Source organism: Dipteris shenzhenensis, chromosome 3 (genome assembly GCF_047967505.1).
Source record: "Dipteris shenzhenensis isolate YYH24624 ecotype China chromosome 3, Dip_SZ_1.0, whole genome shotgun sequence".
Lineage (NCBI taxonomy): Eukaryota > Viridiplantae > Streptophyta > Polypodiopsida > Gleicheniales > Dipteridaceae > Dipteris > Dipteris shenzhenensis.
Genome location: NC_141598.1, coordinates 45,151,197 through 45,165,307, shown reverse-complemented (window position 1 = coordinate 45,165,307; position 14,111 = coordinate 45,151,197). Strand labels below are relative to the sequence as shown.

Sequence of the window (14,111 nt, the reverse complement as noted above, 5' to 3'; positions counted from 1 at the left end):
GTCATGAGAGTGTTGTTATGGGCACCTTTCTGAATCAGGTGCTTTGTGACTTCAAACATGTTAAATCCTTGACTTTTGATAGTTTAATTTAGTCATAATATATACGTTTTACTTAATTTTGTAAGATCATGAGAGTGTTGATGGGGATGATGACCCTAATGAACAACATGGAGAGATACGTGGATGGAAGGTATGAAAGCTCAATATTTTATGTCAAGATGTCTCATGATTAATACTAGTTTAATTTTGAAGTTTTATTAAATACTTAAATTGTGTAGGAGAAAGAATCAAGTATGTATCAAGTAAATATGAGTACCATGGAATACTCATTTCAGTTTCAGGTATAAGTATGTATTTTATTTTTAAAAAATTGGTATATTTTAAATTGACTCGAACAATATGAATATATTTAAAAACCTTGCTAATTGTAGGATGATTGTTGCTTAAGTGTGGAAAATGGGACACAATTTCCAAGTTGCGGATCTTTTTTACAACTTCTGCAAGGTGTCCGTAGTGATGGCATAGCTTTACAAGATGTTCCATATATGCATGTAAAGATTTAGTCTTTCTACATTAAGTCTACATTAAGTACACAACAAATTGTTAATAATTGACATAATGATTTCTTAAGGTATTGGTTGTTGTCATCTATTTTAGAAACAAATAACAAATCAGCAAATAGCTACGCTTCATACTTTTAATAGTAGTCAAAAGAGCCAAGGGCTATGCCAGGTGTTGTTGCCTTGACTAGTATTTTTTTGCAAGTCATGTTTGGTTACTTTTTACTAATTATTTGAAAGGTGTGTTGTTCAATATCAAAGTTCCATTCTAACATATGCTATGTTTATTCTCAGAATCATGCAGGAAAAGCAAAGCATGTCGAGATTGCTACTAGTTATGTCATTAGGAAGAGTGCACGTCCTCAAAAGGTATGAGTAACTTTTCAAATGATTTATATAAACCAAGAGAGGGGTGTTATATTTACTGAGCTATATTTTGGATTGCTAGGTAAGCATGAAATTAAAAAGAATAATGGGTGATGAAATGAAAAAGGATTCCAAGCAAAATGATTCCTACCTCTCAAAACTATGTATATTCTATCATACAAATGAATTCTCCAAATATTTGGCAATACATTTATGTAAATATTTTAACTTCCAAATAGATTGAGCATAAAAAGAGAGTTTGTCCATGACAAGGATTTTAACATTGGACCTACCAAAGAAAAAAGAAAGTTCAAGGTAGGTAATTGCTTTTAATTTCACTATAACTTTTTGGGATAATTATATTTTCAAATGTATTAATCAGTGTTTTTTTCAACTCAAATAGGATTTAAATCAGCTTGAAAGCTCCACTTTGCAAATTAATGAGTTGACACATCCAAACAAGGTGACATATATTCTTGTAGAGTTTTAAAAAGCTCTATAATGCTATTTGATACATTCATTTTTCATTAAGTGTATTTGATTTGGATTGATTTATATTTTAATTGTTGCAGGCAAGAGGTTGGAGTATAGTCAATCAAGAGACCATACTCATGAAATTCATTGGTGCTAAGACCATAGACGAAATGTATGGTTAGCTAAAAATCATTTGGAATTCCATAAAGGGCAAGTCCAAGAGTCTCTCCCATTCCTTTCAAAATTGCCTTAGTTTAAACTGTCTTCCCTCAAGTCTAGAAAAGCCTAATATCACTAGCATTCAAGGGGTAATAATATACCATACTTATTTTCAAATATGTTTCCTAAAGGAAAATATATATTTCAAAGTGAGTATATCCCTCAAATAAAAAAGTCTTGTTAGAACATTTTGGTTCACCCATAACCCCAACTTCACAATAGATTTTTCGTTTGCTGGAAAGTGAAGCTCAAAATACCTCGTACTTCCTCCCTCTCAAACTCTCCATCTATTCTCTGAAAATCAACCCGCTTAATTTTTTTGAGTATTTGAAAAAAGGAATTCATATGCGCACATTAAAATTCTTGTTACATTTCAAATCGAAGTTGCACTTCTAGTACCAGTTTTCAATTTCATATGTACATAATCAAAGGTGTGACAGGTTAATGCCATATATAACAAAAAAATTATATGTGGAAAAAGAATGGTTATATATAACAAAAAATTATGTGGAAAGAGAATGGTTAACTTTCAATAGTAACAAATTAAGAGGAAAAAATCATATGCACGAACCTACCAATTTTTATTTACACTTATCAAATCAATTATTGGCTTCCTCCATAAGCACACTTCGGATCAACCTAAAATCTATTGGAGCTTGAAAGCTCAACACAAATGTAATTCTTTATTGCTACTTTAAAGCTAGAAATATTCCAAAGGAAGGACCAAGTCTTAAAAAGCCATGGCCTGCTTCAAAAACAAAACTCGTTCAAACGTTTGGGAACCCACTTGATTAATCAAGGCATGCGGTTCTTTAATCCAAGATCTGCCTATTACTACCAGGTGGATTCCCGCGTCGAATGTGCAACTCCAGAATTGCCTTGAGGCCGGCTATCCCCCAATTCGAAAGGTGTTTCCTGTTGCAGCAATGCAAAAAGTCCTTAAAGTCTTTTATGTAGAAGTTTTTTAGTTTCTTAAGCAAGTTGACAGCAATTCCCTTGTTTGTTTCCCCTCTCCAACATTTTGAGCGAACTTATAACTACAGTGGAATCCAACCAAATAGAAGTCATGCACAATTAATCGGAATAAATACTTACCAAGTTCAAACCATGTGTCCTACCTGGAGAAAGTGATATCTTGGTTGATGTGCATTCATTATTCCATTGGTTGTAATTGAATTCGAGTTTTCCAGCCAATGTAGTGATAATCTATCTCCATCTATGAAAGAGTTTGATCGATCCTCTCCATATTCCATTGCATTGTTGCAATTAGCTTCCAAGCCCCTACATACTTTCTCACTTTTGCTTTCATCAAGCTGACATATCTTCAGTCCATTGAAAATATCAATATCGCAGCCATGATTTGAGCCTTCTATTTGCTTTTCATACGACATCAAACTGGCTTGCGAGCCTGGCATGTAGTTTGATACGTTGTGAGTACCCCTACAAGAAAAAAATAGAAAGTCGATTTATGGAGACGTGATGCATCTACCAAAAGCTAAGACTGAGTACTCAAGTTGCACTCTCGCAAGACATGCTGATAATTTGTGAATACACTTCCACTGGGAATAACACAGGACTATGCTCCTAGAGCCCAGACAGGCATGCCAGTCCAATAGAATTAAGCATCCTAAATATAAATTGCATCTCACTTTCTGCTAGCTTGCTTCCTGTTTAAAAGTAGAAGAACCAGTATTCATATACTGCTAAAATAGGTTCCAGTAAAACCCACCTCTGACTCATAGTTGAGTTGGATTCATGCTGGATTGCCAAAGGACTATGTTGCCGCAAGTGTGCTTCCCAGGTTGCTTGTGTTGATGCATCCAAGACTCCTGAATCGAATATACCCTCATGATAAGGCTGTCAAGTAAATCATCACAAAAGATTGTCATATTTAGATCCTCCCAAAAAAGCAAAAAAAAAATGAATCAGAATGTTAGACTGCACCTGTTGTCCTAGTGTTTGATTAAATGGAACCATCTGATGACCTGATTCAAGCAGTTTCTGTTCAAGAAAGAAAAATGTGTTATCAGATATTGTTTGTAAATGCCACTCCCTTATCTGTGCCATCCACATATAAAATAAGATCTATATCTGCAGGCCTGCTCACACAAAATCTGAATTCATACGGTAACCATATATGTGGAAGACACACATGTAATGACAACATACACAACCATGTCTACTTATAACAGCATAGAACTATGCTTCCATATATCGTGAGACCAAAAAAATTATCCAGCAAATGCATCGTCTGTCTTTAAAATTCAATTCCAGCATAGGAACTACTTATGAAAATAGTGTATACATATTATCCAAGAATTTATTATCCTTTCTGACACATACATAAAGGAGAACAAAACAAAGGTACACAGTTATCACCAATCAATAAAAAATTGGTGCGCACACACACACACACACACACAAGTGACACAATCCATCAGAAGTGAAGATTGAGAAAATAAATGATGCGACCAAAAATTATAAAACGAGACGTTTCCTTACATACCTTGTGTAATTGGAGCTTTTCTAGACGTTCTTGCAAGCTTGTTTTCAAGTAATCTGCCTGCTCAATTGTTTGAAAGACCTCATAGGACCTTCAAAAAGAATTAAGGCCGTCATTTACTAGAAAAGGTAACTTTTAGACTTAAACAGACTTACAAACATAACTCAGACTACTGGGGTAGTGCTTTCTATGTGCCAAAATCAGTGCCCAAGTAATGTGGAACGTATAGCTTATGAAGTGATAGCAGCAAGAGAACTGAAGAACAGCAGTTACGTATTAATAAATGGAAACAAATCGTAGCACCAAGCATGTAAAATGAAGAGTCATTAAAGCAAGTATCTCTAGAATCCAGAACTACAAGTACATAGAAAAACAAAGTCTTACTTCAAAGCACTTGCACATCAATACACAGAAGGTGGACTGTGTTGCAAAAAGGTTGTAACAACCAGGTTTTGAAAACTTTTTTCACGCATCTGCTTACAACAGCATGCCATAGATAAAGAGCACGAAATGCCCTTGAGCTCCATTCACAGACAGGCGACACACAGCCGAGTAGATCTGCCAGAATCCAAGGGAGAAATGAGCTCCAAAATCATCGCCGAGGAGCTGCCTTCAGATTCCAGAATTGGCACCTTGCATCACCAACTAATTCCATGCAACACTCAACGTGGCATTTCCTTGCAAATGGCCACATGTTTGAAGGACTCTCCAACGGGACCCTATCCACAGTTTGCTATCCACCCAACACCCCCCTCAAACTAAGGATGGGGTTGTCTTCAAGACCAGCTATGAGAAAGGACCTGCTGTCAACGAACCAATTAATGCCCAAAACAAAGAGCATTGCTTTAAAAGTTGATGCAGAAACACAAGTTAGTCAATACCAAACATTCTCACAAAAAGAAAAGTGAGATATCAAAGATATACCTTTGTAAGACTAGAATAAGTCCAATCATACAAATCTAGAGTTTTGGTTGTTCTAAAGATCAAAAATCTACACAGAAAATAAAAGAGAAAATGAAAGAGAAGAAAAAAGAGGTAAACAAAAACTTTTATGAAAAACAAAAGGAAGACATACTTAGCAAGCAAAGCAACACTTATGTCGTCATCAGTGCCCAAGCATAAGCTGCTAGACTGGGTTTCTAAAGACCTGCAGAGTCTCTTGGGCAAACCCAGTGCTTACTCGAATACGTCAAATAAACAAAAGAGAAAGAAAACAAGAAATTAAGAAGAAAGGAAGCAGGTGACTAAGCAAAAATAAACAAGCGAGTCAAGAAACAAAATCTTCCAAAACATACTCTCCAAAAGATATCCTGCCCACAAGACTATGTAAAGAAATCCTACCATCTTTTTAATGCTTGCCAAAAATAGACAGGTCGTAATGATGACAAAAGATTGCAGACCTGTAGTCTAAGTCGATTGAATTCTAACCAATAATCTAAAAGTTATTTGGGTTTGAATGTGGCATCCCTGCCTTGACTTATGGCAGCATGCTATGTGGCAGCTTGACACATGGCAGCAGTGGTTATGACGGCAGTGCCCCATGGCAGCCATGTAGCTATTCTTGCCAAATGGCAGCTCATCCATGATATATGGCATACATTAGGAGCATGAGAGGGCTTAGCTACATGTAGAAGTCCTTTGGGACACTTTGCGATGCATGCTTCAACCGCTTGTCGCGAGGAATAGACACTTGTCCCTCACTGCAACACTTAGCCCCACTACCACACACGTGTCTCCTTACCAACCACTTGGCCAGTTTCCTTCGGTTCTAAGTGGAGCTCTCGACCTCCTTCCATCTTGGGAGCCCCCATCCCTCTCCTATAAGAAGAGCACTCTTTTGCATGCTTCCACGAGCTCTTAAAAGGCTGCTCCTTCTTTCCTCATTTCTCTCTATACAAACATATCTACATTCATACATTCTATCTCTGTGTGTATATATATCTAGATGAATCCAGGGACATGCCCAAACATATCCTACGCTGTTTCAATTTCATGACAGTCATAACAAATGTGTATGTGTATGTTTGTTGGGGTGCGCAAACATCCACACACGTGGGTGTGGGTGTGGGTGCGTGCACATGCATCAGTGTGCATCGAGAGAGAGAGAGAGAGAGAGAGAGAGAGAGGAAGGGGGGGGGAGGGGGGGGACGGGACGTGTCTTCACACCTGAGGACCTATGACAAAGTACGCAGATCCAAAAGTTTCCTCCAATGATACCAATCTTTCAGGTGTTTTAATATTCTCTTCCAGATTGAATTCAAGATAATACCTTAACCTTTGTTGCAGATGGCTGTAGTCTGTTCGAAGGTCTTCGAGCTGCTTATGTAGTTCCTGTTTAGTCAATTGAAAAAAATCAGCATAAAAGTAATGGCAGTCCAGAACTCATCTCATGCATAATAAATTATAACAGCTGACTTAAAGCTATGCATATTTCATAAAACGCCAGGATGAGTGGTAAAGATAGCCCACCTCAATATTCTGATTAGTCATCCTGCTTTCAGAATATCCGTAACCCCATGAAACATAGGAATTTGTCACATCTCTGTAATTGATACAAGAATAAAGTCCTAGCATGTTCAACTACCGAACTTATTATACACCAAGTAAGGGTGTAGTTAGCATCACACGTTTTGAATCGCTCAGTTACGGTGTACAAAGTGCTGTAGTTCAACCATATATGCTAGAACACTTTAAGCTATAAAGTAAACATGAAGCATCATTCTTTGAAAGAGTGTTGTTATCTTTACCGTGTGTACTCCTCGACGTTGACTTCATGATCAAGCTTCTTAAACACTCGCTTGAGTTGCTGCAAACCATATAGGAGAAAATATTATACGTGAGGTTTGCGCCCTGAAGATTTGGAATTGAAATCGTTTACGATGAAAGCACGGTTAAGCAGACAGTAACAAGTAAGGTTGATTAAAGCGGCGTGATGTTACCTCCAAGGCCTCAAGTTTCCTGCAAAAGGAATAACAACACACACATGAGGTATACATTATGGCAAACATAAAAGCTCGTGCAAGAACCGTAAGCGAAACACGCTGAAGGTGAGTTACCTTTTAGCCCTCTCTTGAGGAGACAAATTTGCGAACCGCAAGATTACCTCCTCCGGAGGACTGCAAGGAAACAAAGCACGAGAGGTCAAACAGAGCAGCAATATGGCATCAGGTGAGTGGAGAAGAAGAAGAGGGGAGAGGGAGAAACCTTCGACTGCCATTGATCCAACTGAGCTTTCCGGCAGGCGAGAAAAGGATGAGGACGATATCGATGTCGCAAAGAGTGGCAAGTTCTCTGGCCTTCTTCTCGAGACCGTGTCGTCGTTTGGAATAAGTGACCTGCTTACCGACGGGGGTCTCGATTTTCTTGATTGCAAGCTTGACTCTCCCCATGGATGCAAGCAAACAAGCAAGCAAGCAAAGGCCCAAATCACCGCGGATATGTTTCAGAAAAAGCGACGATAAAATATGAATGCAATGTAGGTTCATCAGCAGCTTAAAAGCTTGCATGCAAAATTCTACTTTCTCATGAGAAGAAGAGAAATCGTTTTGCTTCTTCTTCTCTTCTTCTTCTTCTTCTTCTAAAGCAAAATGTATCTCCCAATTCTCATTCACAAGCTTCACCAAAACCCCTCTCTTGACCCTTTGGTTGACATTCTCATCCTCTTTTGTTATCGGGGTTGGCATTCGTTTCTATTTTTGGACCCCCCCTTCCTCTTCTCACACCCCTCTGTCACACACCCAACCACCCTCTCTTGGGCTCGTATTGACGCCCCCCCCCCTTGTACACCTAGCTACATTGCCTGTGGATGCACATCGGTTTGCGATGCTAGTTGAATTTCAGACTCATTTTAAGTGGTATCAATGGTCTTCCAAATGTTGACCTTGACAAGTGAACCAACTTTCTCAAAATTTTCAACTTTCAGCTAAGTGAAGTGGATGAATAAATTGGACGCGGGGGTGGAGATTCCGAAAGGCAGATTGTGCACAGGCTGCCAATGAGCATTGGTAGCCTCTACCTCCCGCCCTTACCTAGCCCATACCTTACATAGGCTAACAACTCTCTTGCCACCTAACCTTTGCCTCCTAATGTGTCCATCCAACGTGTAACCACACACCGCCCATCCATTGGGCAGGCACTGCACGGTGTCTAACCACCCTCATATCTTTTGCTCCTTTGAAGAGAGAGCACCTTCCACCTTTGACCACACCATTCTTGCCAATTTGCACAATCTAGACTTTGTATGGTCATATGTTATACCTTTCTCTAATGTTCCCATGCTTTTCAAACAATTCTATTATTCATCTATGGAATATGCACACCACTCATTCAGAAGAACATGGAAATTTTAGAGAAGGGGATAACTAGACAAAGTCTCTGTTGTGCTATCTTTCGTGAAGTGTTAACCTGGCTCATCAGGATTGACTTGAAGATGAAGGGCTTTTCCAGCCAAGAGAAATCTCAATCATATAAAAGTGTGCACAATGAGAGTGGATGAGAGCATTGTCAAAACAAGCATTGCAACTTTTAAAAATGAAATCAATGAGAAGCTTTACATATCAATATATTTACATATTTCATTGTTTTCTTTTTTTTCCTTTTTTTTTTGAAGCCAAGTGGCCCCCACCTGCCTATATCAAAGGTACACCCAAGAAGCCAAAAAAATCACTGTCTATCAAAGCTCTCCCTTGTCTAGTGCCTTGAGGAAGATCTCACCAGACAAAGCCTTCAGGGACTTAATGATGGCCTTAATGCATGGTACTTCATATGTGAAAATGGAAGTTTCTGTGGTCGATGGGGACTTGATCACTATGTCAAATTTCTCTTAATAGAGGACAAGCTTTTTTAATACTCCCTCAACAGCTCCTAGGAAGCAGAGCATCAACAGAAAGTGTAGCTAAGAAAGATGGGACTCTGCTCCACTAAGACCTAGCCCATGTTAGGGGACCTTGGATAGAGAAGGAAGAAACACCCCCCATAGATGGTGGCCTCTTGGATATGGTCACCCTCTAGTGCAAGGCTCACCTAGGTCCAATGATGCACTTGGTTCCTTGGGGATGTGAGGCCAATGATACACCCACTCATGCTCAATCCTAGAGGGACTAAATGGATGTCTTCACCTACTATTTTTCTTATGAGGGAAAAATTATCCAAACAATTGTGGGAGTCCAGGGATTTGCCATGAGAACCCCTTTGGCTAGAGACCAGAGAAAAGATTACCACAGGATTGTGAACCCCAAAAAATAACTTCATCTACTAGTTAAGGGAGGAAGAGGTAGAAAGGGATGGGAAAAACAAAAAAATAAAGCAGAGGGGAGGTACTGGCTGTATCCAAAGAAAAGAAACGAGAGAAGGAGGAGCTGTGAGATAGCAATATCTGGGGAAAAACTTGAGCCGGGGGCTTGAGCAAGAGAAACCTATGCACAAGTCACCACTCACACCCCTAAACCTAAGGGTTAGCCTCCAAGAAGCGCTCCTCAGGAAGCTACAATTAGATCAAGGGGAAAATACCTAGTGCAAGTGAAAACTCAATGAGGGGGCTCATTATAGGACCATCTACCTAGCACAATAGCACAGCAGGCAAGAGAGTAGGTGACTAAAGGAGCAAGATGGAGCATACAAAGGTGGAACAAGCCATGTGAATGAAGGCAGAGACACAGCAACAACGAGAGGGAAAAAAATACATGATGGACATTAAGGAAAAAAGGGAGCTCATTTTGGGACCTTTTCGCCAAAATGAAAAATCCCTCTCCACCAATCACAAGATGGCCAACGTAACGTTGAGAAAATAGAGAAAGTACAAAATAGTTTCACATAATAAGAAAAAGAGACAAAACTTTACGGATGTACAACTGTATAAACCTAACAAGGAGTCATTTTCAAAAAAGATCACGTACTCAAATATGATTTCCCTCCTAACAAGTTTTCTTGCTTGTACAAATCAAAGATTCAAATGTGCTTTCTTGAGTCTAGGATTGGGCCTATTCTCCCCCGCTAGTTCTCCTGCTTACACTTTCCATCCATGGCAATAGGCACCCCAAGGTGTCTTTCTTGCTTGCATTCCTACTTTTCGTCCTAGTTCTCTCACTTTCATTCCACCCATTGAAAGTTTGGTTCTGTTTCACGAATCATCCATGGCAATAAGCAACCCAAGGCATCACAATGTGAAGCAGTGTGTAACTCTGAGAATGCAGAAGACCAAGACATAGAGGTGAGAGTTGTTTCTCGGTGACCTACAACATGCATATCATCTATAGAGTTTGCCAATAGGGTGAATGCAGATGGTCACTGGCAAAAGATGGTTGTGTCAAAAGGAAGTTAGGTGCTAATGCAGCCAATGAGGAGGAAAAAACCATGGTCAAATAATATATTTCTGGCCTCTTAGAAAGGCAGGGTCAAAGATTTCAGAACAATAGATTGTAAGAAAGGTATTAAGGAAATACTACTTGAGCATGTATATATGCACAATGAACTTATGCTGCATGATTATCCTCATTATCTTCCACGGCACAGGCCCAATTGTGAGTTTTAAACCCTTTCAATTTCGGAATGGCAGTTTCGAACATTGCTATTTTTTGCATAAACTAAAACGTGTTTTGGTTTTCATATCTGTATCCATCATCATATGAAGAATGGTAGCCGGTGGAGTGCATTTTGGGATTCTTGGATGTCTTGCATAGAGCAATAAGAGAATTACAATATCAAGGTAGATCTGCAACTCAATTAGCGCAAACATATATCTTCTTCTATGACCATTTTTATGAATTGTTGGACAAAGCAAACACTCACGGTGTGTTGACAAAACAAGATCTTCTGCCATAGAATACAATAGACTGGCTAGTGCCCCCTAGTAGTGTGACAGAGACATACAGGGCTAAGCTATTTGTAGAAGTTCAATGATCTTTACATCCAGGCATTCTACAAGAATTGTAAAAATCAATGTATGCATGCCAATCACTGTTTTTGTTGACCTATTTAACAAGTATCCATTCAAGGTGTGCTCACCTACAAACCAACTGGAAATGAAGAGAACCTTGACTTCTTGGATGATGGTTGGGATAAATCATTATTGAGCAAGGTCTACTATGAGGTGGTGCCAAGTACAGTTACCATTAAGCATATGATTGCAAGCCATAATTTTATATTTTCTTTTTACTACAAATGTGGTAGGTTCATTGCAGATAAATTAGTTCCAATGGACCAAGACCTTATCTTGTTTGGCCTTGAAAACAAAGTATTGGAGATCAACGTCTATGAAGATGGAATATTGTAATCTCAATAGAAGAGTGTTGTACGCTAGCCCAATTGCGTCATGACATTCATGTGGAGATAGAGGACAGTATTTTGAAAGAATTCTCAGTCATTATCAACAACAAAAAAGTGCAGAGAATGTTTACAAATCGGTTCTTTATTATCTTCATTTGTTATGTTTACATGATTCATTCATTGTCTTCATTTGTTAGCACTACCCTGTTAGGGGCAGATCTCTAGCTACTAGAAAGATACTATTTTGGAAGCCCTTTGAAAGGGGGAAACAACAGTTTAGTACTCAGCCACTTAGCCACTTGGGGGCAGTGCTGTAGGCACATGTGCCACTTGTTACTAACAAAAATATTACAACAGCTCCTAATCACTCTTCGAAATTAAATTGAATTAATTAGTTTGTATCTCGCTCCTCAATTGATTAATTATGTTAATTAACCTAAGCTAACTCCCCGTCTCCCATCTCTCCCTCTGTGCCTCTCTGCTCACGCCTCTCCACTTCGCTTCTCTCTCCTCCCCTTCTCCGCCCATGCCTCCACTCTCCTTCTCTTCCTCCACTCATAGTCTCCACTCCCCTGCTCTCCTTCTCTCTGCTCCATCTATTTGCCCACGGTCTCCACTCCCTTGCTCCCCTTCTCTGCTCACGTCCTCTCTTCCTTTGCCCAGCCCCCTCTCCTATCCCACTGCCTCTCCCTCTCCTATGCCACTGCCTCTCTAGTTGCTCCCTCTTCTCTCTCTCCACTCAGCCCTCTGCCTCTCCACCCTCTCCTCTCCCTCTCCCACCTCTATCTCCCAGGACTCAGTATCTATAGACCCGATGCGATTTCTAGAGACTGCCTCTCGGGCAGCTTCTAGTAGAGACTTCCTCTCGCACACTCAAAAATATCAATTGATGTTAATCAGCACATACCTTTTATACCACTCCCCTCCCCCTATTGAATTTCCCTTTTTTCCTCATCACTAGGGGTCCCTATTGCATAGGAGGGGCACAATTCAATGCAAAAGCATCGCTAGAGAGACTATTTATATTGCTTCTCAATAACAATGTATAGGATTTCGCATGATTTTTGTACATGTATAGTACTTTTCAATGACTTAGTGACCAACAACCACACTGATCTTAGTGATTGTGTACATGTGTAGATATCTACCACAGTCCAACTCACATAGAAGACTAATCTGTAGGCTACTGCTTTTCTAGTTCTTGTTCTAAATGCAATTTTTATTGTTGGCGGCAATGAAGACTTTCAGCTTCTGCTATACCTGGACATTCCTTAGGAGGACTCTGATGCAGTTGGAGCATGTGATGCACCTGAACGAGATCCTTGATCTTGTCCTCGTGCACTAGCCCTCCTATATCATTTTCTCCTCTAATGTTTGATTCGACATCTAATCGTCATCTCTTCTTGATCTATTCAAGAAGCAACTAGAGAAGCTCTACTACTAGTCTAGCTTTGTACTCTCAATTATTGGGGGAACATACTAGAGAAGCTATCCTACTAGTCTAGCTCTAAAGCTGTATACATACTTTGAGTTGTAACATTCCTCCTTCAGTTGTAAAAAACAATAATGCAAACTGAATTTTTTAATCCTATATGAAACTTTTGTACATGAATTATTCATAATGGAAATATTATGGTTTTTACAAATGATTTGGTCTCTATCTTTGTTAATTTTACTAATTTTCCATATGCTATCTTTAAAGCCTTGTAAGAAGGTACCCTTGATTCTTGATTTGAATTCAATATTCATACCATAGACTAATGCTACATGTTATATGCACTGCAAATAAGAGAAAGAATAATTCTATGTAAAGAAATCATTGAGAGAAATCAAAACTCATATTACATGTCAATTGTATCAATACAAAATTCAATATGGGATTGTCGAGATAAATAAAAACTCATATTACAGGTATTGTATCAATACAATGAGTGAGTCATAATCAAAATCTAAAGTCCAACTATGATGACAATATGTAGCTACTCCTATGCAGATGAAGTTAGAGGCTACTATGAAGGCTACTCATCAGGCTGCTGTGAAGGATGCTGCTGATCGGGTTGAGGCCGCTCATCAGGATGCTATGAAGGCTGAGGCGGCTCATCAGGTGGCTGTGGATCCTCTGTATGTCAATGATGGGCCTCAATAAAATATTCTCTTCCACTTTGGGATTGTCCTCAGTTATGATGATTTCCTCGCCCCCCTGCTCCTCCATACAACTTATGGCGGTAGGCCCCTCTATACAACATCAGGCTCCTTGCTTTCCGAAGTAGTATCTCACTCTACGTCTCCCTCAAGGTACTTTATGAGCATAACTTAATAACTTTTCGACGACCATGGATCTATATCCATCCATACTGATGTAAAGCTATCCTCTGAAACCTGCAATCAAGAAAAATAATAATAAAGATTAGATTATATTTTGTTTCACAATGGCATTTGTACAAGAGTCATTATGAATAGATAGATTTATATACTTACCCTATCTGATTGCGGATTATATTTTGTTTCACAATGGCATTTGTACAAGAGTCATTATGAATAGATAGATTTATATACTTACCCTATCTGGTTGCGGATTTGCAAAGTAAGTATCTAGCAAATACTTGGCATTGATCATTGTCCTCCACCCACATGAATGGGGATCATCTTATTGTGGTGCCTACACAAACTTAACAACCTTAGGATATGATTTATATAATTGAGGAGGCCAAATACATCATTGAACA

The 14,111-nt window shown here is 39.1% G+C and overlaps 1 protein-coding gene across 2 annotated transcripts; it reads right to left on the bottom strand.

The window, feature by feature from the left end:
- Positions 1-2,188: 2,188 nt before the first annotated feature.
- Positions 2,189-7,766, bottom strand: LOC147903873 (agamous-like MADS-box protein AGL66). Of its 2 annotated transcripts, none has more exons than XM_087372624.1 (11): positions 7,327-7,766; positions 7,179-7,238; positions 7,062-7,080; positions 6,870-6,928; positions 6,592-6,616; positions 6,392-6,453; positions 4,126-4,213; positions 3,564-3,620; positions 3,349-3,476; positions 2,738-3,059; positions 2,189-2,534 (listed from the first exon to the last, which is right to left on the bottom strand). In XM_087372624.1, the coding sequence occupies exons 1-11, from the start codon at positions 7,626-7,628 to the stop codon at positions 2,454-2,456; spliced, it is 1,203 nt and encodes a 400-aa protein (XP_087228750.1). In that variant the 5' UTR covers positions 7,629-7,766; the 3' UTR covers positions 2,189-2,453. The 2 variants fall into 2 exon arrangements, with proteins under 2 accessions (XP_087228750.1, XP_087228752.1); XM_087372626.1 differs by having other exon boundaries at positions 6,592-6,613.
- Positions 7,767-14,111: the final 6,345 nt, after the last annotated feature.